At 35.5% G+C, this 27,800-nt stretch overlaps 2 protein-coding genes and 1 long non-coding RNA gene across 5 annotated transcripts in view; 2 read left to right on the top strand and 1 right to left on the bottom strand.

Annotated features, from left to right (window-relative positions):
* Positions 1 to 10,865, top strand: part of LOC101741686 (uncharacterized) — a 181,360-nt gene extending 170,495 nt beyond the window's left edge. The window contains exons 19-21 of the mRNA XM_038018733.2: positions 438 to 668; positions 2,074 to 2,250; positions 5,412 to 10,865. Coding sequence (XP_037874661.1) covers positions 438 to 668; positions 2,074 to 2,217 — 375 coding nt within the window. The 3' untranslated portion in view covers positions 2,218 to 2,250; positions 5,412 to 10,865. The remainder of the gene's footprint in view (positions 1 to 437; positions 669 to 2,073; positions 2,251 to 5,411) is intronic.
* LOC134200969 (uncharacterized) lies at positions 4,758 to 18,258 on the bottom strand. Its single transcript, XR_009976106.1, has 2 exons — positions 15,961 to 18,258; positions 4,758 to 6,172 (listed from the first exon to the last, which is right to left on the bottom strand). It is a non-coding gene; the product is annotated as an uncharacterized LOC134200969 (long non-coding RNA).
* LOC101738724 (transcription cofactor vestigial-like protein 4) overlaps positions 14,545 to 27,800 on the top strand; it is a 31,339-nt gene continuing 18,083 nt past the window's right edge. The window contains exons 1-2 of one of the 3 annotated variants that reach the window (XM_038018900.2): positions 14,545 to 15,068; positions 20,247 to 20,350. In XM_038018900.2, the coding sequence (XP_037874828.1) occupies positions 20,254 to 20,350 (97 nt within the window). In that variant the 5' untranslated portion in view covers positions 14,545 to 15,068; positions 20,247 to 20,253. Of the gene's footprint in view, positions 15,706 to 19,756; positions 19,917 to 20,246; positions 20,351 to 27,800 lie in introns of those variants that run through there. The other 2 variants (XM_038018898.2, XM_038018899.2) reach the window with 2 other exon arrangements.

Genomic DNA, 27,800 nt, shown 5'->3' with positions numbered 1-27,800 from the left:
AACGGATCGGAAACGCGACCCACTGAGAAGATCCGGTGAGAAACTCAGTGGGCCGTTTCTGTGGGTTAATTCGCTCGACGAGCCCTTCGTCGCATGCGACGGGTTCGACGAGGACTTTGACCGGTGCATGTGGTACCTAAAAGCACCGTTAATGGATCAGGAGGATCCGTAATGACGTATATGTCTGCCTTACGGCAGAAACAGAGACTGCCGTGCCGTTCATGCCAGTGTGCCTCATAATTCCCGACGAATATTTATCTTGTCATTCCCCAAAAAAAAACTTAATCATGAAAATAACTTGCATAAAATATTTTTATTGCGCCTGGACTGCGTCGGAATTGACGGACTGTTAATTTTCAGTGGTAACCGCCACTGTTATTCATCAGTATTGCCAGCCAAGCCGCTACTTATCGCGTATGTTAAAACAACTTTTCCAGAAACATCAACGTCTTCTTCCAACGAATCTGTATGTGATTCTATACAACTTCAAGTCTCGCCATGCTGATGAATTAGATCTTAAAGCTGGTTACAAAGTGACCGTCATCGACACCTCCGACCCTGACTGGTGGAAGGGAAAATGCTTGGGAAAGATTGGATATTTTCCATCTAAATACTGCACAAAATTGCAAGCCGGTGAAAGACCTCTACAAGTCACCCATAATCTGCAGGTTTGTTTTTATACCAACATTCAAGTCGAATAAATGAATTCATAAAGTTCTCTTTTTTTTCTTATGTTAATTCTGCTTGAAAAAGAAAATTCTATCCGTTTTGCAATTATTGCATAGTTTTTTCTACGTTATCTGAATAATTAATCAACTAAATCATTTTACACTATAGGATGTAGTATTGATATTATAATTTGATAACAGTTTTGTTTTTAACAGAAGATTGCACTCGTCGTTTCTTCCATTTTTTTAACTAAAATAATTTACCCACGTATTTTTTTTTATTGCCCTTGTAAGCAGACGTGCATACGGCCCACCTGATGGTGAGTGGTTACCGTCGCTCATGGACTTCAGCAATGCCAGGGGCAGAGCCAAGCCGCTGCCTACCGTTGAGTACTCTCTACAAGCCTTGTTTGAAGAAGGAAAAGTAATAGCGCTCGGGAAACACCGTGGAGGGGAGCTCATTCCAAAGCCTGATGGTACGTGGCAAAAAAGGTCTCTGGAAACGTACTGTGGATGAACGCAACTCTACTCCGGTGGCGGGCATTGCGATAGTAAAAACGAGATGATGGAATCATCTCAAATAATTCCTCAGACGTTTGGCTTATAGCAAGCAGTATTTGTTTAATAGCCATTGTTCTTTTTTATCAGTATCTACTTAATGTTAAGTTTTTATCGAAGCTACTCCACAGTGATCGTTGGAATGAAGTTGTCGTGACCTAACCTAAAACGCCCAGTGCCTTTGTATCGATTCAAATTTCGCGGGTAGGTACCGATTTTTCTAATGAAATATGTACTTAACAAATGTTCACGTATAACTTCCACGGTGAAGAATCAACCTTAATTATAATTTGTTTAAGTAGGGTTTCCTGTGAGCCCGCAGAGTAGGTACCACCAGCCTGTCTATTTCTGCCGTGAAACAGTCGCAAGCATACGTCTTTGTTTGAAGGGTGGAGTACCCGTTGTACTGTAAAACTGAGGCTTAGAACTCATGTCTCAAAGTGGGTAGTGGTATATACGTTGTTGATGTCCATGGGCTCGTGGAACCATTTAACACCAAGTGAACCGTGAGCCGTGAGCCCGACCACCCTAAGCTAACAATAAATAAAAATCTGTTTAAACATATCCACACAGAGACATGAAAATATTGAAGTACATATCCATGCGGGCTTATGATACACCCTACCATCAGACTATCGCTTATAGACAACATAAACCCACTTCTTGATACGATTTGCACGCCATCTACCGTAGATTAATAGTGCAATAGTATAAACCTTTCTTGGAGTGCCAACAACAGTTGTACCAGTCCTAGTTCATTTGAAAAAAGGTGCCATGTAAACATCATGCATTCCTTTTAAAAGATTAGATTAAACATTAACTTTGTGCCGACAACTCCAAACTTCAGGTGTCGGACGGAGACAATGGACTGATGCTGCTCCGTGACCAAATCGTGATCCAAGTAGGTGACGAAGTGGACGGAATGGTGATGATCAGATCTGGCGACAATCGCCAGGGAGTATGCCCAATTAAATTTCTTCAGGAGGTGTGACGCTTCAGGCTGCCCAACTTCGATTTAATGAAGGCATGTATAATTTTTAAAACCTCATAATTTTTCTTACACATACTTTTATTACACGTTGTATTGTTTATGAATCGGGTATCAAATGATCTAATTCTATTTTCACGTGACTGTATTGACTGTATCTATATCTGCATCTGAGAAAGATTGCATTTGACATAATAAAATATAGCCGATGCGATTATTTAAAAATGTTACGAGTTACATTTTTTAAGGATTTGATTTTTTTGAGGTATTTTAATTATTTATTTAAAAATTGTCACCTATGGGGATGAAACACCAAAATATGGGTGAACATCATTTGCAACTGTTCCTATATAATTGATTATAGCCCTAAATACAGTAAATACCGCCACCCTTAAGACTTGATATCTATGTCTCAAGTGTATTGTAATTACGTAAATGAAATTTTTTTCTGGATTGATTTTTATTATACGATGCTATTCTTCATCGTGGAGATGATTCGTGAACATGAGGCATGGACGTATTTCTTTACCAAAATTTGTACTCGTCTAAGGGACTTTGTACACCAACGTCGTCATATCTTTAGTTGCCTACCTATTCGCGGGTAGCCTTAGAAGCTATTTCAGCTACGCTCGGACTGATAAATGAGCTCACGGGCTCAATCTAAGTGAATTTGCTAACACTAGCCCTGCAGCAGTGCTTCGCAGAATCTACCACCGGATCGGTATCCCGAACCACTGAGTCTTAAGATCTGGCGAGAGACTTAGTGGGTGTCGCATCGGTCGCTACGAGTACATCAGACGTTTTATTCTTTAGAGTTTAGACCACGATGAACTACTGAACTATAAACTTTGGTTTTTCTGTTACCAAATTCTATTATCCACATGTGTTAGCTAGATGTAATTAGGTGAACCGCCCGCTTATTTACCCTCGACTGGAATAAATTTGGAAAGTTTTTCAATTACTGTATGATAAATAGATCTTAGGGTCCATCTAGTGTTAAATTAACGGAAGCGTTCCTTTTAAAACTTGTTTTATTTATTTATCTCGTTTACTTCAAATATTACATCCATATTACATTAAAAATAACACTTCACATAGAATACAAAAACAAAATAAAAACAACAAAAACTATTTCGGAATAAAATTAAAACAAAACTACCGTAACCTATAGGACTTATAATTATAATTAATACTTATAATTAATTATAGTTATACTTACCTTAACTATATATTGTTATTTATATATCTATATATATACACATATATATAAATGAATTGCTGTTCGTTAGTCTCGCTAAAACTCGAGAACAGCTGGACTATTGGATTTGGCTAATTTTGGTCTTGAATTATTTGTGGAAGTCCAGAGAAGGTTTAAATAGTAGATAAATATGAAAATGTTCAGAATTAAATAAAAATAACAATTTTGTTCTTCCATTGATGTGTCCCCCGTCGGACGGATTCCTTTTGTTTCTTTTAAGTTAATTTTATAGAAAAGTTTAGGTCTTTTATTTATCGATTGAGGCACTACGAAGTCTGCCGGGTCAGCTAGTTATTAATAAAATCATTAACATGTAGTTGATAATAAGACAAATACAAAATTAAAAAAAAAAACGTAACCAAATTACCTAATCTTCAACGCTGTTCTAAAATAATAGTCTGCTCGAATAAACAAGCTATTTCTAGGAATCGTTAAAATTCACAATAATAACAATAGCTCCGACAAAAAGTCATGCAAACTAATGTAACTCATGGTTTATATTTGGCGAACTCATTTTCAATTTGTTTTGCTATTATTTTCATGACCTTTACGAGGTCGCCTTGTGGTAATGAACGAAGCAGTTCATCAACCGTATTAGCTTGAATATCAATTATTTAGCGTGACTGCGTTTAATAGATGTATTTTTACAAAGTAATGACTAACCAATAGATTCACTAAGATGTCTAATGTGGCAAACAGAAATCGACGCGACGATAAGCTATGTTTTCCAAAAACCAAAACTACATTAAAGAATAATAGTATACTATGTATGAGCGTTAGGATATTTAATAAACTACCGAAGAAATTAAGAGACTTAGATGATTTTAATTTTAAAAAAAACCTAAAAGGTAATCTTATTAGTGAAAATTATTATCACGTGAATGATTTTCTTGGGGATGACATTGAAAATAAATGGATTTTTAATTATTAGTTGAATTATGGATGAATGAATGGTAAATTATATAATATTATAACTATGCACTGCACTAAAATTCGCATGTCAAATAATGACAAAGCATACACGCTGCTTTTAATTTATGTAATAACTCATTTTCACTATGCTTGGCGAATAAATGATTTCTTTCTTTCTTTCTTTCTTTCTTTCTTTCTAACACACTTACATTTAATTTTGTTGTCAAATAAGTTTCAGTAGCATCTCTTGGAGTTTAATATTTCTTATATGTTTAAATTAGTTGAGTTCGTTTTTCAATTTCATTTAATAAATATTTTTTTCTTTTTGTTCATTCGTAATATTTACGTGTTTGGATTACACAGTTTTCAAATAGAGAGAGCGAATATACTTTATTGCACACCATTACACAAATAAGATTTAAAAATAGCCAAAAGCCAGGTACAATAAGCGGTCTTATCACTAAAAGCGATCTCTTCTAGACAAACGCTTTATCTAGAGAAATTCTGAAAAAGATACAGCAGGTATATTACGGTGTGCTATTATGAAAATTTACAGTGGTCTATCAAAATAGTCCGAACCTTTAAAGTGAAATAATGCAAAATTTCAATTTACTTTCGTACCATTCGATAAAGCATAGGAATGTTCTCAATCTAGGCGTTGTCAATATTGATATGTTACGTTGCATTACAGAATATCTATTTTTTACTTTGCTGTCAAGTAAAAGTTATTTAGAACAAGCACTGATTGATACGTTATTGGTAATATACCTACTCGTATAATGCAGAACCAATATCTTATTGCGAAATAAGATATCTTGAAGGTTTCTGATCCGGTGGTAGATTCTGCGAAGCACTGCTCTTGCCAAGGCTTGTGTTTACCATTCGGTCTACAGGCTCGGGTATGTAGTTTCCAACGGCCACGACAAGAGGGTTCTCATGTCGTGCCGCCTTCTCAAAGTGTATAGATACTATCATCCAACAAATACCCTCGGGCATCTACCGTTACATACCTAATTTAAATTTCCAGAAGCGAGGATCCCTTACAGACGAGTCGAAGTTCTACCACCCGCCGAAAATGATTCAAAGTGCACCAGTCACACCATGCGACAGCGAATCGACTTGGTCGGAAAGGAATTGGTCGAAGTACAACAATGGCAGCTCCCCAACATACGTTAGATCAGGGTACGATAAATACGATAGTTATATAGGAAACGACAGTACGGGCCTTGATGAGGACGGCCATAGAGTTTACGCGGACGGCATGTGGTGGTGGCAAAGACCGTTGGGCGTTCGGCGGGATCACTGCCAAAGGTGTGGGGCTTCGTCTTCTAAGAGGCCTTTGAAGATGATTCCGTGTGCCGGAACAAGTCAAGACGTACCAAACCACTTACAACCCAGACCGCTGCTATCCCGCGAACGGCCCTTGCGTTTCGTAAAACAACTCTTTTTGTAATTCTAGACCAGGGGTGGCCTACTTGATTACCAGAACTAAGATCTACTGTCTACTGACGAAACACCCTGCGATCTACCGATGACATTTGAAATTTAACGAAACAATGTAGTTCAGTATACAAAGAAGTAGTATATTTTCTTTTATTCCTCCTCCTTGCGTCAATAATCCTCAATGCTGAGGGTTGTGGCCTCCTCTAAAAACTTTCTCCTGTATTATCCTGCGCCATTCCTGCCTATCCTCGGCTTTGTGGATAGCAACGTGGACCGTATCTGGTCCGGCCATTTGTTACCAGCTACAGCAGCATTGTTTCTTTTATTAAAAATATTAAAACACACCTGAAATTATATAAAAGAGAACTGTTGTGTAGAAGAGAGCATAAATAATGTGACTTAATGGTTGTTAACAAATGATACAAGATGAAGATGATGCGTGCAGCTATTGGTGATTACGTTGCTTTTTATATTTTTTGTCTTGCCGGGATCGACTGATCTAATAGCCATGATCGACAGGTCGATCGCGATATACTGGTTGGCCAGCCCTGTTCTAGACAATTTAGCCTAATATTTTTACAGATTAATTTTTTGTTCACACATTTGTAGGTTTGAACGTAGACGTATGTTTGTTCCACTAATATTATTATGTATATTTTAAGAATAGTAGAATAGATATTAAATTATAATTAACGTGGAACTTGCTACAAAATATCCTTAAAATTTGATTTAAGGATTGTGTTCCAGCTTCCAGTGTGTGTCTGTTTCAAACGCCAATTTGTCATGTGTAAATGTATTTTTAATGCACTTTTGTTAAAAAATGAGCAATTTTTTAATAAGGCTTAGGTCCTATTGCATAGTCTAAATGAAAACCAATGTAGTAAATAGTACAGTAGTTTTATAAATAAATAAAAACGTAGATAGCATTTAATTTTTTAGTGCTATTTAACAAAATTAGTATTCGTAATTTAAATCGTGCGAATTAAGAAATTTTATTATGTATTCTAAAGGCACATTTCATCACTTTATGATAATAATCCAATTGGTATGTATCTTATGAATTCAAATATAGCGTTCGGGTGATTTTCATAATAGTGATTAATAATTCCGGCAAATTTTGAGATCGACCTTTTTTTAGTTGTTCTTGTTATGGTTACATAAGCACACCCTGTAGTAATCAGTTAGGGATAATACAAAATTTGAAAACAGTATAACCGAAAAATACTCATAAAAGGAATATTTTAATTGTTTATTTATATGTTTTTTCACCATATTTTACTTATACATCGCGGTTATAGATTTAGCTGTCATTTTCCAGTTTAAAAATCACCCTGTATAGAAAGCTATAAAATACTATATATGTGTATAGTAAAAGATTAACTTAGATATTAAATCAAAACGATTTTATTAAATTTATTGAAAAATTCACGGCCTATTGAAATATGAAGAGTTTATGTTCCTTCCAAATTTACAAAATTTGTGACGAGGGATGTTTTTGTAAATTATATTGTAGTGACTATATATTATATATACTGTGTATATAAAATATTACTATTTGCATGAAAAAGTCCTTTTTCTGCAAATAAAAACATTAGCTACATATCATTTACAAACTAAATGGTTTGATACAAACTTGTTTTCAAGAATTACGCGGCCATTGATTCAAAGCTCCAATTAATTTAAACATTCCATTGTGTGACATTAGTTCGCAAGTAAAAAAATTAACGATAAATTCTAGAAATAAAATCAATATTGTCATAGAATAATGCGACAAGGTGCACTTATTGCTATTTTAGAGAAGGCTTATCTTTAAGAAATTAAAATAATCCCACACCTATGCGGACAAAAGCTTATTCATTTACTCTCAATGAGGGTTAAGTAAGAAGTTATAATTGTCAGTGGACGATAAAACTGAAACGAATTTCGTACGAAGTAGGCAATCCACTAAATCGTGCCAGATCATTGAATCAAAATGATTTGTTTTAGGCAAGTTAAAATTTATTAATAAATATAGTTCTTGTCTTGTCTCGTTACTTAAACTTCAATGCAACAATTCAGTCGAATATAGTAACAACATACGCACAGTCTTATAATATCCAAAGAATAACACAAACTGATTTCAATCTGTATGAGCTAAATCTACTTAAACACAAAAAACAACGAAGTAATGAAGTAAATCGAGATATGAAAGACCATCAAATAATCTATCATTACTTATAGCGAATAATTTTAATAGAAATAACAATTTAGCATTACTTAGGAACAAGGGCGGATCCAGCCTTGGCGCCAGGAGGGGGTCACATAGTCGTGGGCAAGTTAAGAACTTATAATTTAATTTTGATAACAATAGATAATAAATAAATCATGATGTTCTTCAATTAGTCCAAGTTAGTTCAAGTCCTGGAACTAGCTCAGGGGGGGGTCATGACCCCCATGACCCCCCTGCTGGATCCGCCGTTGCTTAGGAACTATTCAAGTCAGAATTTTAGTGCTGTCAGTTTTCAATGAAATCGCCATGAAAACTGTTTTTTTTTTTGTGATCGAAAATCATAATAGTCATTTTATAGGCTGCGGTAAAGTATTAACCTATAAAGTACCTAACTATATAAATACATTACATTAATAATCGTAGTAACTTACTATTAAGGTAGTTTGAAAACTTATTCATTAATCTATTACGTCTATTATCCATAGTACAATCGTCAGTAGATTGCAATGTTAGCATGTAAAAGTGGAAACAATATAATAAAAATAATTAGTTATTTGCATTCCTTTATCGTTCATAACGCATTAGATAAATTAACTTATTGTTTGACATAATACGGTGGGCATAATATCGCTTTGGTACGTTTAGAAACTTAGCAATAAAGTATATATGAATGATAAAACTATGTTTCCTTATATGATCTATTTATTGAATCAATGTTGACAAAATGTATATTATGTATTGCACATTAATACTTAAGCTTTGACGTAGAAGTCTAAAATTCTGCATTAAATGTTATAGTTTGTAGTGTCTGTGGTAATTGAACCTTACTAGTGTTGGCCTAGTGGTCATAATCAGATAACAATCCAAGAAGCCATAATCATTGACACCTAAAGAATTAGATTCATTTTACGTATTTTCTCTTTTGTTTTATTTTGAAGGTAGGTATTTAATAACAGTAATCTGAACAAACAAGGGAAGAAGCGCATCTGTTTTGTCTTTGCCTATTTATTTATAGTTACTGATTCAATACAAATTATGTCATTCGACTTTTTTCGATTATTTTATCATTCTTAATACTCCACTACACAACAGGGTATTCGTTATCTCCTAAAACAATGTACTTAGCGTCATTAACTTGAAACATACATAAAATATTTATATACTTTTCTCCCACATTCCTTCTTCATTAGGGGGGAATTACTTCATTTAAATAAATAAAATATTAATTTTGGATGTATGCCGTCCGTCCCAATTCATTTTTATGAATTAAATGTTGATGAAATTATTGTAAGATTTAATTAAATTGTTCTCTGTGGCTTGTTCTCTGAGTTATATTGATTTAAATTAATAGTTATGCTTTTTCTTTGACCTGAATAATAAATAGTAGTGTCAAAATGAGTCAATAGTCAATAAATAGAGTTGAGACCTAAGTATTATTTACAATACTAATAGTAGTAGAGGCCCACATGTTTTTTTTTTCTCTACACTAAATTATTTATTACCGTAACGAAATATGATTTTAGAGACAAAATTTCATGGATTTAAAACAAAAATATACACAAAAACACAATAAATAAACAAACTTAATTAACGTTTTTAACATTATAAATGTTTTCACTTATTTAGTTGGACAAAATTATTTAATCAATTGAGTCCTCTTCGAAAAACAGAACCAAATATATATTTTAGGTTAGATATAATTAGAGGATTATATTGTACTTAGATGATAGATATAATTAAAATTATATTAAGTGTGATCAAATCCCGAAAATTGCACGCTTATAAAGTCCCTAGGAAGATTTTACACTATTTTATGTAACAGTTAGGTCGGGCAAAAACAAAATGGATTTATTGAATTACCTTAGTTTAATTTATGTGCTTTTAAAAAGTAGATAATTATTTATAGTTTTAAAGAAGACAATTACCAGAAAAGTGATCTTCCAATCACATAAGCAAATTAATAAGTAAGTCAAATTAAAACAAAAATGTTGATATGAACAGCAAAAAGATGGATTCAATTCTCTTACGTATTACTTATTGAAAAATAATAAACAAATAGAATTGAAATAACTAAACGCATCGTTTAACTTTCTTCCCACTGTTTTTCATAAAAAATATATTGTCAAAGTTTAAATAACTCTCCGAACCGCTTCGAAAGCTTACGAAAGTTTATCTTTTTATAAAACCAACAAATTATTCAATAGACGTTATTGAATTGACCTTAGCTTTAGCTGAATGCAGTCATCGTGATTTTGTGGTATTATTAGAGATTAAATTCAATCTCACTCTGCAGAAAAACAAAGCAACGTAATTGCTTTTTAATATTTGCATCTTAATGTTTTATTGCTTTCGATGACAAGTCCAACGTGTATTAATCTAATATCTACCGCAAAGAACAGGAATTATTAGAATCCTTAGAAGAATCTAAACTTAGCACAAGGAAGGTTGTCAAACGCTGCGAAAAAACTTTAGTGAGTTCATTATAGGAGTTGATGATTGAACTTTTCTAAATATGTTAAAACGCCCCAGTCAAGATGTGGTACCCATCCTTATATCAAAGCAATAGTAAATGGAAATTATGCAAGTATGAACGAAATATATAAAAAAAATTGGTATTTTGGAATTAGCCGGAACTAAGTGTAACTTGACACAACGCACTGCAGCTTGGGATTGAAATTAAATTAAAAAAATATAGATCGGTCTCGTTATGCGTATATTATTATGTTATTTTAGTATTAAATAATTGTTTGTTTTCCGTCAACAATGCATTTATTTGTCAAGGGATTAATTAAACTGTTGTGTTTAGATTAAATAAATATCGTGTCATAATTCGTATTGTTTTATTTGTGAATCTTACCTAAAACATTAAACGAATGTTACCTTATTATTGAGACCAGAACAGAGCAAAGGTTTCAATATGGATTGTTTTTCTTTAAAGTTGAATGCTTACAAAATCTAAATACGTAGGAACGTTATGCGCTTATTGCTGCGATCTTCTGGACAAGTTACGTAGATAATGGCTTCGGTTATTAGAATTCTATGTAATTCTATGCATCATGTTTACACAATATTAATACAAACTTTAATAATATAAAAGTTATGACGTCAACGTTGAAATTAGTTTAAAAATCTGTAATTTAGCATTATTATTTTTAAGACGAGTACTAATAGAACTTCGTAGTGATTGCATCTCGCTATTCGAGTCGTCGTGGCCTAAAGGATATTCGTCTCAAGCGATGCGACTATGCTAGTGTTGAAATCCTCAAGACAGAGGTACCAATTTTTTTAGTGAAATACGTACTCAGCAGGAATAACTTTCACCGTGAAGAAAAGAACGAGAAAAAAACTAAACCTTTAAATTGCTAATTTGCGTAATTATTATATAATTGAAAATATTGAAATAATAAAACCTCAAGTGTCCGTGAGTGGCGTCATTCATGTTGAAGGATTTTTAATAGTATTTATTTTATTATATTTTTTTATTGCTTATATGTGTGGACGAGCTCACGGCCCACCTGGTGTAAAGTGATTACCGGAGCCCATAGACATCTACAACGTAAATGTCGCCATCCACCTTGAGATGAGAGTTCTAAGGTCTCAGTATAGTTACAACGGCTGCCCCACCCTTCAAACCGAAACGCATTACTGCTTATTAGGAAGGGTGGTGGTACCTACCCGTGCGGACTCATAAGAGGTCCTACCAGCAGTAATTACGCAAATTATAATTTTGCGGGTTTTTTATTTTTATCACACGATGTTAATTCTTCACCGTGGAAGTCAATCGTGAACAATTGTTAAGTATATATTTCATTAGAAAAATTGATACCCGCCTGCGGGATTCGAACACCGTTGCATCGCTAGATACGAATGTAAAGGACGTCTTGTCCTTTAGGCCACGATTTCTTCAGCCTGAATGCGTGCTCCTGGCTTATGAAAATGTTCGGATTATTGAAAACTGTCGGACATCACGAACCATTTCGAATGGAGATCGAACTCGAGACTTTGCTGCTCGTTGTACTTAATACCGTAAGCTACAGGAAAAGTCTTCGGAAGAGCTACTTGATATTATATCGCCGTTTTATTTATCATTGCACCATCTGACGGCACATCCAAATTCAACCTTATAACCACCTACCATACGACACTAGAATGAGATGCCCTTCCTTCTTTTATGAAAAGAATTAACAATGGCAGGCCATTGCCTGTGACAATGCTGATCTCCATGAGCGACAATGACTATTTAGAATCAGGTAGACCGCATGAGTATCTGCCTGCTAAGCCGTACTAACCTTAAAGTAAATCTTCTCAAACCGGACCGTTTCATTGATTTAAGACAGAAATAAGCAAGATGGTAATAGGTATAGGTATCTTAATCGTAGGTGCAATAAATATTTCATTGGGACAGTGGCAGATCGTTTCTGGATTCTCGTAAGTCAATAGTCATTAAAACTACGTTGTCTATGGATGTATTTACGTCTACATGTCTATTAGTTCGTAAAATGAACATTTGTTTACCCGTGGTGGTTTTTTTTCCTTCTTCTTCTCAATCGTGTCACTTTTGACAGAGTGGTCGTGGTCGTCATGTAGTGTTGGAAGGGGCAGACTTGATGCGTCTCACGATGTCCCGCCATCTCATCTCATCTCCTGATTTGTTTTGCTCGAGGCCATGCTACTGCACTCATTTAGAGGACCTCCCACTGCAGTTTTAATTTGGTCGGCCCACCGCACTGGTGACCTCCCGCGCGGTCTTGTACTATCAACCCTTCCCTGTACAACGAGGCGTTCTATGGACCGGCCATCTCGTCGCGACACGTATCCTAAGAAATCCACCATTCGAGAATGTACTATAGCAAATAGACGCTGCTTGATGCCGAGTTCCTGAAGTATCGAGACATTTGTACAAAAGTCGGTCCACGAAACTCCAAGCATTCGTCTCCAGCACCACATTTCCAGAGCGTCTATTTTCTTCCTTTCCAGGTCCCGCACGGTCCACGTCTCAGCAGCGTATAGAAATATTGAGAATATTAGTGTTCTAACGAGCCTGATCTTTGTGGTTTTGGTTATGTTTCGATTTCTCCATACTTTCCTCGGCCCGTCCATCGCCGACCTCGTGACAGCCATGCATGCGCCTTTTGATTGCGTCCACACATCCGCCATTATTTGAGATTAAAGCCCCAAGGTATATGTAGGACTGGACCACGTCGCAACCCGCTATTTGAGTCACGTCCAGTGAGTTATTCTTAGCGCGATCGACAATCATTACCTTGGTCTTACTGCGGTTAATCTTCAATCCAAACTCAAGGCTCACACGTTCCATCCTCGACAGTAAGTCCCTCAAGCATTGCGCATTAGTTGCAAATAAAGTTGCAAACAAGTTTTTTTCTTACCTATGCTGATAATCTTGAGAGGCTATATCAGCGATACCCTAGCGTGTCTCAAGCCAGAGTTGCTACGCCCGAGCCCTTCGTCGCGAGCGACAGGTTCGGCGAGAACCTGTGGAGGTGCGTATTTTGCTTGATGTATCACGGTATGCCTCACGTATAGGTTATTCTATCTATTTTTGCCGCGAACCAGTAATTTCATTTCGGTTTTCCTAAAGCAACCATGCTTGGTTACATTATTATTTTTTATTCCGTACCAAACGGGTGCCCGAGCACATGGCCTACCTAGTGTTAAGTGATTTACGCCAGCGTGGGTTGAGGATAGCCGGCCTTCCATCACCCGGATGCTCATGCATAAAACGCGTGCAGAGCAGCTTGCACGTCGTCTTCTTAGGCCCCCTTCGTCGGTCCCCAGGCCGACATGTGAGGGAGACCCGAAACACTTAGAGGGCCAGGGCTTGGGCGAGATCCGCCTCCCTGGCCCCCGCTCGACGGCGGCGGGCCTGTGCGTCTCTCACGCGCCCCGCCGCCTCCTTCTGCGAGATGGTGCACTCGCAGAAGTCGAGCATCGCCTTCCACGACTCGTCGTCACCGAGCATCGATGCCACAACACTCGGCAACGACAAGTCGTTTCCTATTTTTGCGACGAGGACACGGCGCCACCCCTCCCATGCGGGGCAGGCAACGAGCGTGTGCTCCGCCGTGTCCAAGTCGCAACCACAATGGTGGCACTCTGCCGTCGGCTCGGCTCCGATCCGGTGCAGGAACTCACCGAAGCAACCATGCCCAGTGAGCACCTGCGTGAGCCGGAAAGTGAGGCGTCCTCTGTCACGATTCACCCAGTTCACAAGAACCGGGCGAATCGCCTCGACGGTCCTACGACCAGCCGAAGGATCGGCCAGCCGTCTGGACCATGACTCCAGCCGCGACCCACCTAAGATATTATGAAGTCTTAAGTGTCAGTTATATGACTTAGTGGCTGTGCTATCCTTTACCCGTACAATTTTTCCTCTCTTTGATAATCAATTTTATTTTCATTTTATTATTTAATCGCTATAAACGATTCTGAACACTAACGCACCTTTACAAAAAATGTTAGTAGGTATCATTAAAATAAATGTCTACTAAATATAAATTTTATTTAACCATAATTTTAAATTTTATTTAACCATAATTTTATTAAAACCAAACTAATTCAAGATTTCATGAAATTTCATTGGTTAAGGCTGTTGTAATGAAAAAATTGTTGATACTTAGATTAAGATGATACGAATACTTAATAATTCACTATTAAATTGTGAAAAAAAGTATTATTTGCACGAGATATTCCATGTTCTTGAATAATAAATTCTAAAGAAAGTATCGAACCGAAACAGTGTGTCATGCTACATGCGCAGGCCAACGTTGTTCTCGAGTGTCGACCCTACTATTCGCCTCGCGGCGTGTGTCGATAACCCTGCAGCAGACGCGGCCGTCGGCAGCCAACAGAACGTCTGCGCTGTAGCGCTGACTTGCGCTGGCCGGTGACCGCTAGCTAACATCTCGCATTCTCACAGTCCCACACAAACTTACTATCACGCACAGGCAGAAAGATACGAGGCCCAAGGCAGTCTTACGTTGGACTGGTGGTACACATAGCGATCCAATCAAGGTATTTACAAGTGTCATGAACAACGACGTATGTTTTCAGATTTTGACCTTAACGCTTCAGTCTAATAAGGAGCTATAAACGAGACAACAAAAGAGATTACGTTTTAAAATGTTTCGTTGGCGACATAATATTCAATATAAGGAAACAAAATGGCCCCACTCCAGTGCCGCCTCAATACATTCGGATTCCTCTACACAGATGGCAGCACTAAAAATATTTGACATTCCACGAATTCCGATCGTAGTGGGCTCGGCTCAAATGTCAAACGCGACTACTTCGTCAACAGAGTCGTGGCGCGGCAGTTGGATTTTACGAAATAACAACAAATATTTACTTCATCAGTGTTTGGCGAACGATGATTATTAATTATTAGAAATCTGTATAATTTGCGTCGCAATAAGTTACATCGCGATTTTTTACATACCGAGTTTATCGGGGACTGGTAAACGTTTACGATACATTCCTATTGATTTTCGTACTTCGCCGGTGTAATACAGCTTATCATGAAATAATTTATAGTAAATATACGCTTCTGGATTCTAAGTTTGAATACAACTCGTTAAATTTCGGGACTTTCTGTCGCTGTGAGAAAGTTACTTCGGATTGTTGTTGGACGTCGTGGGAAATCATCAATATCGTAAGTACTTACAATGTTTTTACTCTATAAAACTGTTTTTTTTTCTTGAGAACTATCAAACTTCCTGTACAGAGTTTCAATGCCAGTTCCTATAATGTTAGAGTAATTCTTGTTCAATGAAAACATTTAGTTATTTATTAAATTTCCTTCATAAAATTAGGCTCAGACTTAGATTCGGGCCCAAGATCAATAATGGTTATGAGATCGCTTAAATACCTTAGTAAAAAAAACATTGCTCAGAAATGAGTTACATACCGGTTCGATTTGCAATTGGCGAGTACAAAAAATTTCGCCTCTAAGTACTTCGGTATTCGGCGAAGGCTGATAGCTAGTCCACGGCGTGGAATCTCGCGAACATAATAGCGTGGAATGCGAACATTCGCGCGGTACACATGCATGTGGCCCGCACGTTGATAACGACACGATAAAACGTTCACTGATTGCTCAAGACCATCATACTCATCGTATTTATAAATCATTTTATTCATTTTAGTTGGTTATTTTATGCATTCGTATAGATATTTGGACGTTTGCGGTAAACAATTTAGGATATATCTGCTCTTTATCAAATCAATCCAAATAATCTACAAATATAAATGTATAAAACACGATAGTTATTATTACCTAAATTAATTCCAATTGCCAAATACATTTTCGCTCTAGAATATTTTAATATGCTGAAAATTCATTATTAACGAAAAACAAAATTATTATGATCTTCCCAGCCTTAATTATTCTGTAAGCTTGTTGCCTTTAAAATTTGATTTATGCTGAGTAGGTACATAAAACAATGGAATCTTAGAATAATTAGAACGCGTATCAATCTCATTAAGGCTCTGTAGCTGTTTAAAAATTCATATTCGTTGATTATACCTTAAAAACGTTTTGATGTTAAATGTAAAAAGAATATATTATTATACGTCAACGATATGTAAAGTATTATAAGTATTATACAGTAAACAGTTTTATCAAAAACACACACTAAACCGGACGCCCAGCAAAGAATTTCCGTTAAAATTTCGCTTTAAACTAGATAAGCATTACCAAACAATACTACCTAGGTATACAGTGTATTAAATCGAATTTTATTGGCATATCTATGATATAATTTTTTTTTTAATTCGTTTAATAATAATAAAAAAAACTAAGCAGATACAGTCTAACAAACATGTCTATATTAACAAATGGTAAGTAGGTAAGTAGGTATTACATAATAAGTTCAAATATGTATTCCAATTTTAAAACGTCCACGTTATAATATGCCTGAATCAATGCTCAGTTATTCATAGTAAAAAAAATACAGTTAACTACGCATGGATAACTATATAGGCAGTTTTACAAATGGAACATCTGCCGTAGTTCCCTCGTTCCCCTTGCACCACGTGCGCAGGCGCAGCAGGGGTGGCGAATGTCGTAAAAGAATTCACCCCAAATGCGGGCTACCATTAAACAAGCAACTTTCAAAGTAATCCAAACCTTACTGTGTGAGAAGTAGAACGAAAGTCGTTTTAGAATACGTTTAACTGAAATAGAGAATTATTTTTAACGCTCGGAATGTCAAGGTTTCGACCACCATGTGGTTTTCGTTGGTGACTGGCAGGTGATAACAATCCATGATGCATTTTAGATGAAAAATAATGTAACCTTTAAGAAATATTATTTTTGAATTGCCTATTTACAGAGCATCTAACGTATGCAAAACTTCCGGAATTTGTGCAAATGTTTGTTTAGATTCAAAACGATATAATTTTAAACAGGACTTAAATACTTAGATATCTGATCGATCTACAGCTTCAATCAAATAAACGCAACACAATGTAACAGCATAGGTTGTTTGAATTAAAACCCATCTTTTTTAGTTGACAACAATCTGAGACAAAAAATATTATAAAGAAATTTAGTTTACGTGTCTATTATTTTTTTAACAAAAGAGGTATAATAATAGCCCAACTATTATTAAACTATTTTTATCCATATGTAGCTCTACGCAAAGTCTTATTTTGAGTCCAATCTTAATAGAATAAAAGAAAAAAAATCCCTGAAAAGTGTGTTTAAAAATTCATTGATCCTTAAAAAAAAGGTTTTCCTCCTAAGAATTTTACCATGGTGAAAGCATTTTAATTACTCTGTAAGATTATAAATTTACAGTTTAATAGTGTATCTGAAATGTCTCAATTATTTGCGTAAAACGAATCGCAATGTTGCCTTAATTTCAAATGAACTGAAAAACAGAATGATTCACTAGTTTGGTATTCGAGATTATGTACCTAATTGTACAATCAATAACACTAATACGGTTCAGCGAACAGTTAAATTATACTGTTGTAAAGTACTATAGATAACATTAATTAACCAATATTGGTTCAATATCAACGTATTCTTGAGCGCAATTTATCAAATTCGTCACTTCACAATAATTTCATACATTTTTTTTATTGCCTCTTTGTAGGCAGACGAGCGTACGGCCCACTTGATGGTAAGTGGTTACCGTCGCCCATGGACTACAGCAATGCCAGGAGCAGAGCCAAGCCGCTGCCTACTGCATACATACGACACTTTGATTATAATATACACGTTACATTTTCCGAACCATTGTATGTGAACGCAACTAATTTGGAAATTATATATTTATCACGTTTTTATTAGCTTGACCTGTTTTTATCTATGTAACTTATTTTTTAACAATTTCAAATCGTCCGATTAATTAGAGAATTTGTACACGCATCAAGAACATAAATAACAATATAGTGTTTTATTTTATTTTGTCCTAATATTCTAACCAGGAGCATCGGAAAGAATAATTTAATATTTTCGGCTTTTCATCATAGTTTATATTTTAAAGTTTATATTTTAACTTATATATTTATAAATTATAAAAAACTATTAGCAAACTATAATATATTATAAAATTACTGTTTTAACAGACCATAATATATGATTGAGTGCAATAGCAAAATCGAGTAGCGTAAACTCGAAGAATATAGGTAGGTATCTACTTATATGGTAATATTTAACATATTTTATCACGGAATATTTAATCTAAATAATAATATTTAGTTAATAAATAAAATATTTTAAATGACTTATCAGATGTCGTGAATTTATTCTGTATACAAAAGTTACAGCCAACAAAAAAGTCCCTGTAATATTTCAACTATTCCTGGTACGTACGTACATAATTGGATTTACATGTCAAATTCCATTACAACTTCAATGTTCCGTTGAATGGCTTCGTGACCATCTGACTAACTTTGTGTCGAATGATGCATCTATGTGTACAGACCGACATACCATCAGTGCGCGTGACTCCGCCACTGAACACAAAAATTCTAATGTGGTTAATGTACCAAATTCCTCATCATTAACAAATCATCGCTTGTTCCGCTCTTTTGTTTGCCCATCCCTTCAACAGTACGGTCGTAAGAACTGTTTGATAGAGTGAAAGATATTTAATAAATCTGGAATATACCTGTATTTCAGGAGCTAAGATTTGATTTAGGTCGTGTAAATAAACAATAATGTTATCTAAAACAAGATATAGAAATAGAAATGTGTTCTAATGCTTTCCTATTAAGAAATTTTTAGATTGGTGTAATAAAAGCAGAACAAAAAAAAAAACAGCTTCGAATTATTACAACCCACAATAATTTTAGTACACAATACAAAAAGTATTCAATTTTTCTCGATCGTTGTCTTTTGTTTTGATTCAAATTAATGACCTAAGATACAACTTATGAATTTATAACGTGAAATAATAGTATTTCTACAAGACTTGCACCTGATGTACTAACCAACTAACCACACGTCTAACTACATATTATTATATATATAACACGGCAATATATGACAATATGGTATGTAAGTTGGTAAGACAGTTTACTATGCCCTCAATTTTGGGGCTAATTTCTCAATTTATAAATAAGTTGAGAACACGAAAATATTTTCCGGTGTAAACCGTGTTTTTCGTAATTCGAATTTTATGAAATAGTGATGATAATAGTGATTGTCTGGTGGAGCATATCGGATCCGGAGTACAGTGGAGCATTGGCTTCGTTCCCGCGACGTGCGCGGTATGCGGCCAATTGCCACGTTTCACAACTCTTTGTTTGATCATCTGACTCCTGTCTTATTTACGTGGTGACTGTAAGACTTGGCGCACGTCTGTCCAACGTCTAGCCGTTAACGTGCCGTCAGGAAATTCCACTGCTCCGGTATTCGTATGCCTTTATGACTCTCGGTCTGCGATACTTATTTAATTTATGAATGTTTTTTTTTTCGCAGCGCCGGCCAGACTGTTTCAAAATAATCGAGATTCAATGTTAAGTCACGGTCCGCATTCCAACACTTTAATCTGTTTACATTTTTGCAATTTTATTGGCATCCTATTTTGATAGCGGAATGTTGATATATCAATTATAATTCATTGACGATATAAATTAATTTTGCCGTAAAACTCTTAAGGACACATTAAATTTATTTGTAATGTGTTGTAATAAAAGAAAGTGAAACTTTCTCTAATAGGATTCGAATATAAATTTCAGATAAGCAATGGAGAAGGTCGAAACTCCCCTGGATGTGTTATCACGAGCTGCCACCATGGTGCAGCCGTGTCCTGCCTATCCTGTCAGCGACTCCGATAGTTTTGGTAAGGATTATAGTTTAATTATCTTATCCTTACTGGCACAGCCGAAGGAAATTTATGAAATTGTTTTTTACTGTTGCGTAACTCACATTTGAATGTGTTCGTGATTTCGCGGATCACATACCGCAGGATATACGTATGCCTCGTTATATTATAATACTAATTATGTTGTATAAGTCAAAAAAGAATTTTAAATGGTTTCTTTTACCTCCAATGATCTCAACTTTAAGTTACGTAATAATCAATAGAAATTATAATAATTTAAATATAGTTAATTCGACGACACATATTATCTTCTAGCGGCGGGATGGCCTTCGGCCTTGTAGGCGGATCGCATTCCGAATTCCAGCTGACATTGTTTAGTGGACACAACACTCAATATAGGTACACGAAATATTTGTCATAACAAATACGTTTTATTCAAAATGATTGTTTGATATTTCTTCATCGAATTAAATGCAACTTGACTTCTACTGCTTTCACACATAATACATGATAAAATTGGTACATCCATGGGCAGTTTTGTAAAGACTGGGCACAGTCGAAACTATGACTATATAGAGTATAGATATATTTAAAAAAGTTAGACTTGTTCGAAATTCTGAAAGATAAAAGACATTGAAACACCTATGTAAAAATATTCGCCACTGTATTTACATTTAAATACACGCAGATACGCTGCATAAATGCGATATAAATTAATTGATATGAATGTACGTCGCGTTATCTAGTTGTTAGATATAGGACGGTTCGCGGCCTTGTAAGCAGGCTGCATTCCAGATCCAACCACATTGTCTCCCGAGAACGCGCCAGTTTGTATGTTAAACATAATACGTATGGCTGAAGAGAAACTTTACAATCATGTTCATTAAATCGAATCATTAGTTACAAAAACGAAAAAAAAAACTGGGAATATATTTCATTTAGACAATGACATTGAATTTATTTAATATTTTAGGACGTCTTGTGAGTCCGCATGAAAAAGGAAAAACTGAATCCTTGCAGTAATTTGACTTTGTTGTCTATCGGTCCCACACTCAGACCGTGTTTTCTCAGAAACTGGTTTTAAATTAAAATTAGTACGAAATACCTAAAAAGGTCTAAGACGGAAGGAAGTCATAAAAATGTCAAGCTTCTCAATTTTACTAGATAATCACAATATATCAGTCACAAGCCTGTAAGGGTACTTCCGATTACATAAAACCATGAAAATTGAAATGCTTTTATATAGGAAAAACTTAAAAATTATAATATATTTGTATCTCTGACACAAAAAACTTTTTGTTATTTTATTTACAAAGTTACGTTTGCAGTTAAATCATCGACTGTCACGTAAAAAAAACTGCATGGGAGTTAAATTTTTCGACCGCAAATCTTAGTTTGTCTTTTAACGTGCAAAAACAGACTGGCCAAATCGCTTATGATCGCAGTAATTTTTGTTTCTCATTAAAATTCATTAAAGAAAATATATACGTTGTTAAAAACGTATTCTTTTCGTTGTCTAGTTATTTTGTATTTATAATAATTTTCCTGTTACATAAATATCTCTAAATTGTTTTGATTTCCGTTCGTAAAACTGGATATGTAAAGGGATTATAATCCATACAGCCAAATTCTTAAACAAGTTAACTAACATTAATATTGATGTTAGTAAACTTGTTTTCTGGGTAATGCATAATATATTTGGGACACACGCACAATACGTAAGCAACAGCTTGCCACCGGGACCTTCAAGGCACGAGTTTTACTGGCACTTGTCCGGTTTTTTTTATTCTACACATGGCCTAACAAATCCTACCAAGTATTGGGAACAACTCTCGAAAAAGAGCGATGTTTTGCTGATAATCTCCACTGTAATAAAACAGTTCCATTCATTTTGTGTTATGTATGTGTCTTCGGTAATTTCATCTTAGGACTGTCGTCCAATTTGAGCGAAACCCATAGACACAGCCCACTGAGTTTCTCGCTGGATCTTCTTAATAGGTCGTGATTCCGATCAAGTGGTAGATTCTGCGAAGCACTGCTCTTGCTAGGGCTAGAGTTAGTAAATTCTTTCAGGTTGAGCCCGTGAGCTCACCTCCTCATCCACAAGATGCTTGAACAGCCCCTTAGGCTACTTACCAGCGAATAGGCATGTGGAAAAAAAAAACTTCAAAAAGAATGAAGAACAATGTTTTATTTCAACTTTAATTATACTGTAGTAGATTCTATTTTTAGTTTTTCACAGACCCGACTATCCTAGAATACTGAATTATCTTGAAGAGTGAATTTTTTATTTTTTATTTCTTAGATGGGTGGACGAGCTCACAGCCCACCTGGTGCTAAGTGGTTACTGGAGCCAATAGAGATCTACAACGTAAATGCGCCATTCACCTTGAGATATAAGTTCTAAGGTCTCAGTATAGTTACAACGGGTGCCTACCCTTCAAACCGAAACGAATTACTGCTTCACGGCAGAAATAGGCAGGGTGGTGGTACCTACCCGCGCGAACTCACAAAAGGTCCTACCACCAGTATTTGTACCAGCAATTGTATTTCAGAAACATTAAAAATTAGGTAGTTAAGAAATAATAGGAAGCAATTCACAAGAGTTATCGTACAATTGAAACCTCATTATCTAATGATGGTGACCGTCAGATGTTGACCGTCATGTTGATTGTTTACCACATTATCCTGGCTCAGTCAACCGATACGTCCGGGCTATACGTTTACCTAAACAATGGATCAACCGTACTTACCTACTTCACTTGTTTAAAACAAATTTATTCTTAACTAGGTATTTTCAAGTAGTAATTTGTAAATAGTTACTCTGTTCGCAACAACAATTCTATGTTCATTGATATCGATTTTTTAAATCAAGCCTAATAATAATAACTAGAGGTCCCGCAGTAGTCGAAATTCGACTATAATTGGAATTGTAAGTTTGTACACTATTATTACGATTGTATTTTATACTTCTATAATCACAAATTTCGCCAAGGCTATAAAAAAATATTAATATAGACAAACAATATTTAATCTATTATCAATTTGACCACAGACGTCAAGAACAAAAGTTTGACAATAAATATGCATGCGTGTGTGCGTCAAATACATAGTATGTAGTGTGTGTAATGTTTTCTTTATTGATTTAATGTATCTTTTATGCATTATTTAAAAAAATATTAGCGTTGTGCACTTCTTCTCTATATTCTCTATAAGTGTGGAAAATTTCATACTCCTCCGTCCGCGCAATTTTCGTAAAAAGGGATACAAAGTTTTTGCTTCACGTATTAATATATAGATAAAGTCCTTCGTGACTACGAAAACTGTTCTCGAAAAATCAGAAATAATAAACCCGAGCTAAATACTTAAATAAAATCTGGTAATCTGATTAAATCGTAAAAATAATTTTGCTTACGAAATACGTGTCTTGTAAATTGTAAATACCAGACCTCGTCACCTGACAATCCATCCGACCTATGGCCCTGAAACAGATAAAATATACATATATGTACATGTTTAAACATATTTTATAGACCCCTCTGTAAGTCATAATAATATGTAATGTCGTACTAAATATTGTGTTAAGCGGATTCGTTATTTGATACAGTCGTGCGATTTAAAAAAAAAACGTACACACATAAATACTTTAAAAGATAAAATCAAGTCTACCACTACAATTAAGATATTGAACACTTAAGGAATGCAATTAAAATTTGTAAGAGAAGATATGAAATTTAAATTAAGAATGTCGTTTGTCTATTGCTGCGTTCCTGGCCTATCTAATCGAAATACAATCACGCAAATTTAAATGTTCTCGTTTTATTGAGTGTTTACAAACAATGGTTGGGTAGCGAATAATTATGCAACGCGTCGTCAGCGTCGTTCGTATATTGCACGCTCACTTTCGTTGCGCTAGTGCGTGCGGTGTGGTGCACAGCGCGTGCCTTCCCCACCGAGTCGCGGCGCCCACCAGAGAAAGCGTTCAGGAATTTGGCCGAAGCGTGCCCCCCGGTCTCGGTCACCAAATTCCATTCTGTTTTTACCACGACGACGACTACGCTGCGTAAAACACGATCATTACACGAAACATCGATTATAACTTGTTATGAAAAGAACGACTTCCAAACGAATAAAAACGAAAACTGAATAAGCAGTAAACAAGTTCGTACTACCGACTATTCGACTCAATTCGACTATTTTTTTAAAGAAATAAAATTATTCATTTTGATTACTTGGTTTTATATCTATCTCTATATACATATAAAAATGAATTGCTGTTCGTTAGTCTCGCTTAAACTCGAGAACGGCTGAACCGATTTGGCAAATTTTGGTCTTGAATTATTTATGGAAGCCCAGAGAAGGTTTAAAAGATAGATAAATTAGAATTAAATAAAAATAACAATTTTGTTTTTTCTTTGATATGTCCCCCGTCGGACGGATTCCTTTTATTTGTTTAAAGTTTATTTTATACTAATGTTTAGGTATTTTATTTTTCGATTGAGGCACTTCGAAGTCTGCCGGGTCAGCTAGTCTTGAATAAAAACAGAACGAAAAAGAAAGCATAATTGATTTGCGACAGGAATAAATAGCTTGGTGTTACATACTCGTGCGGGTTAATACCTCTACAATACCACCATTAAATGTGAATCGGCGATGGTAGTAAGCTGGTTATCTGAAAACGCTGCTCTTTTATCTCCAATGAATCCTTTAAATGGTTGTTTCAAAAGCCACGGGAAGACACAACGTATCGCTATGAAAAAATGTTTATATCTTGCGATTAACCACATCTTAATAAACCTTTAAAAGGAAACCACGATCATCATCAACATTTGCTATCAAAACATAGTATGGCCAACTAAGCTGAACGCCTAAAGACGTTTCAGTGAATGTACTCATTCTGTGTGTGCGAAAATGATTCTACTATTAACAGCTGGCTTTTCAATTAGGCGATATATATGAGTCGACTATTATCAAAGCCGGCAATCTGACTTTTGGACAATGATTGGTAAATCAGAAAAACGAATTATTGACTTTGTATTCCATTGGCAGTCACAAAACTCTTCGGAACGACATCTTAGATAAATAACAGGTTAACTATTAACCTTTATTTAATGCAGGTTTTGAACCGTATTCTTTGAAGGAGACGATTATATTCAAATCAATCTGTATTGACATACCAATAAAAAATTTTTGGCCAAATGCACAGATTGCCACCTTTGATAATAGACGACTCATATTATCGTTCGTCGTGATTGTTAGTGCCCCTTTTAAATTTTGTTATTGAGATTTGTTATTAAGATCGGCAATCGGCGCCACATCAATCAATCGTTACTATGCACGTAAATGTATAACAACTCTCTACAAATGCAATAGTTAGCATTCTTTAAAAGGACTTATCGTAATGAAATGGTTTTTATAGCGGAAGATATTGGGGTGAATGTGGCGTGCACATGTTTATATCCGGAACGCGGAGGCGGCGTGTTACGGTTTCGAAAAGAATGCTGAATGTAGGTTGCCTTACGGACTACGGCTACGAGCAATCTCGTATTGGTTAGCAATAGCACTTTACTATAGCTGTCACAGTACTGATATTGTTTTCAGCATCATAAATCCGTATATTTGGGTGACCTGTTTATGAACGCCGAATAGCCAGTGGCCATGTAATAAATAACCGCCAGCTGAATTCGCAATCTCGGCATTGACATAATGCAGTAACGCGTGTGAAATACGAAAGCTCGAAAATACCAACGGTCGAACGATGGTAAAAATGCGATGTGCGTGACAATATGACATTCGTGGCGGCTTCGCAACACGCTTAAGGAATTCCGAGCGATGAAGTTATCATGTCGAGTTGAATTTCTAATGGCAATGGATTCCATTTCGTTGGCAACAAAGCGAGAGTGCAGCTATTCGAGCTATTCGGGCCGACTCGCATATTGTTTCTCTGAACGCAGTTTGCCAAGCAAACGACATACTACTATATAAATTCATCTTTTTTTTTTATTGCTTAGATGGGTGGACGAGCTCACAGCCCTCCTGGTGTTATGTGGATACTGGAGCCCATAAATATCCACAACGTAAATGCGCCACCCACCTTGAGAATAAGTTTAAGGTCTCAAGTATAGTTACAACGGCTGCCCCACCCTTCAAACCGAAACGCATTACTGCTTCACGGCAGAAATAGGCAGGGTGGTGGTACCCACCCACGCGGACTCACAAGAGGTCCTACCAACAGTAAAAATTCATTTTCAAAAAAATCTATGTTCAAAATATTTGAAACCTGATTATTTGTACGAAAAGTTTTAACCGCGAGTTTGTTATGTCGACTCGTTCGTTAAGAAAACCAGTTCGATTCGGACATTGGAAGTTATTATAGCATTGAGAACGTAGCGCTATCATATCCTGGTCCGATTTTGGTTAAAATCATCTCTTAGACTTCCGGAAACCTCAAACAAAACAATCACTGCATGTTTATAAATATGTGTATTACGAATTGTTTAAAAACGCACGCCCATTTAAATTTTGTTCCGCGATTCTTGTTTCGTGACTTCAGTTAGTTGACTCGATCAGCACTTATTAATAAGTTAAGAATGTTAATAGCCTTCGAAGGCGTTCGATAAATTTTTTTACTTGACCTCTATATGAGTTGTTATCGCGTCTTCAAACACTCAGTCCATTAGAAACGTTCAGTGCTCACTCAAATAGATAATAAAATTCTCAATAAACAGTAAATAGATATTTACTAAGTATGCGTGGAATTCAGGCAACGCCTCTTGTGATGCAATCAATTTCGAAGTACTTCACATGATTTTTTTTAGAATAAGTCATACATTCAGTTCATAGAATACTCGTAATTTTGACATCGTTAATTCGCTTCCTCCGAGTAGTGAATGGCGAACATTAAAATTACACATACAATAAAATTATCTTCAGATGTGCAGCCTGTACAAACAAAACGTTGGGGCGGCGTATGAATCCACACAAGGGATCTCCTTAAGTTGCGTTTGAATTGAATAAAGCATGTCATGGCTACCACGTCTCAACATACAAACGTACGAATACGTGGTGCTATTCCGTATTGTGTAACAACAAAAATCGGCACATAGAGACACCCATAATGGATTGCTAATTCAGTTAAATTATATGTATTGGAACTATTACGCTTCAAAGTACATTCCAAAAGAAATAAATTGTAGCTGATCCGGTATATTATTTTTATATTTTTTTTTTTACAATAAGCGATTAACGTATAAACCAAATATGAATTAATTTATGATAAAGTCATGGCGATATTATTATACTTCTTCTATGTATGGGTTTATACACGATTTATGATAAAGATATATTTTTATCTCATGTTTACGAACAATAAAATATATTTTCTTATCTATTGCCATTATGTATCTGGGTAAAAATCAATTCTAAATTTTACCTATAAATCTGACGTACACCTTTATACTAACTAGTG

Source organism: Bombyx mori, chromosome 22 (assembly GCF_030269925.1).
Source record: "Bombyx mori chromosome 22, ASM3026992v2".
NCBI lineage: Eukaryota > Metazoa > Arthropoda > Insecta > Lepidoptera > Bombycidae > Bombyx > Bombyx mori.
This window is presented reverse-complemented; position numbering and strand designations above follow the sequence as displayed.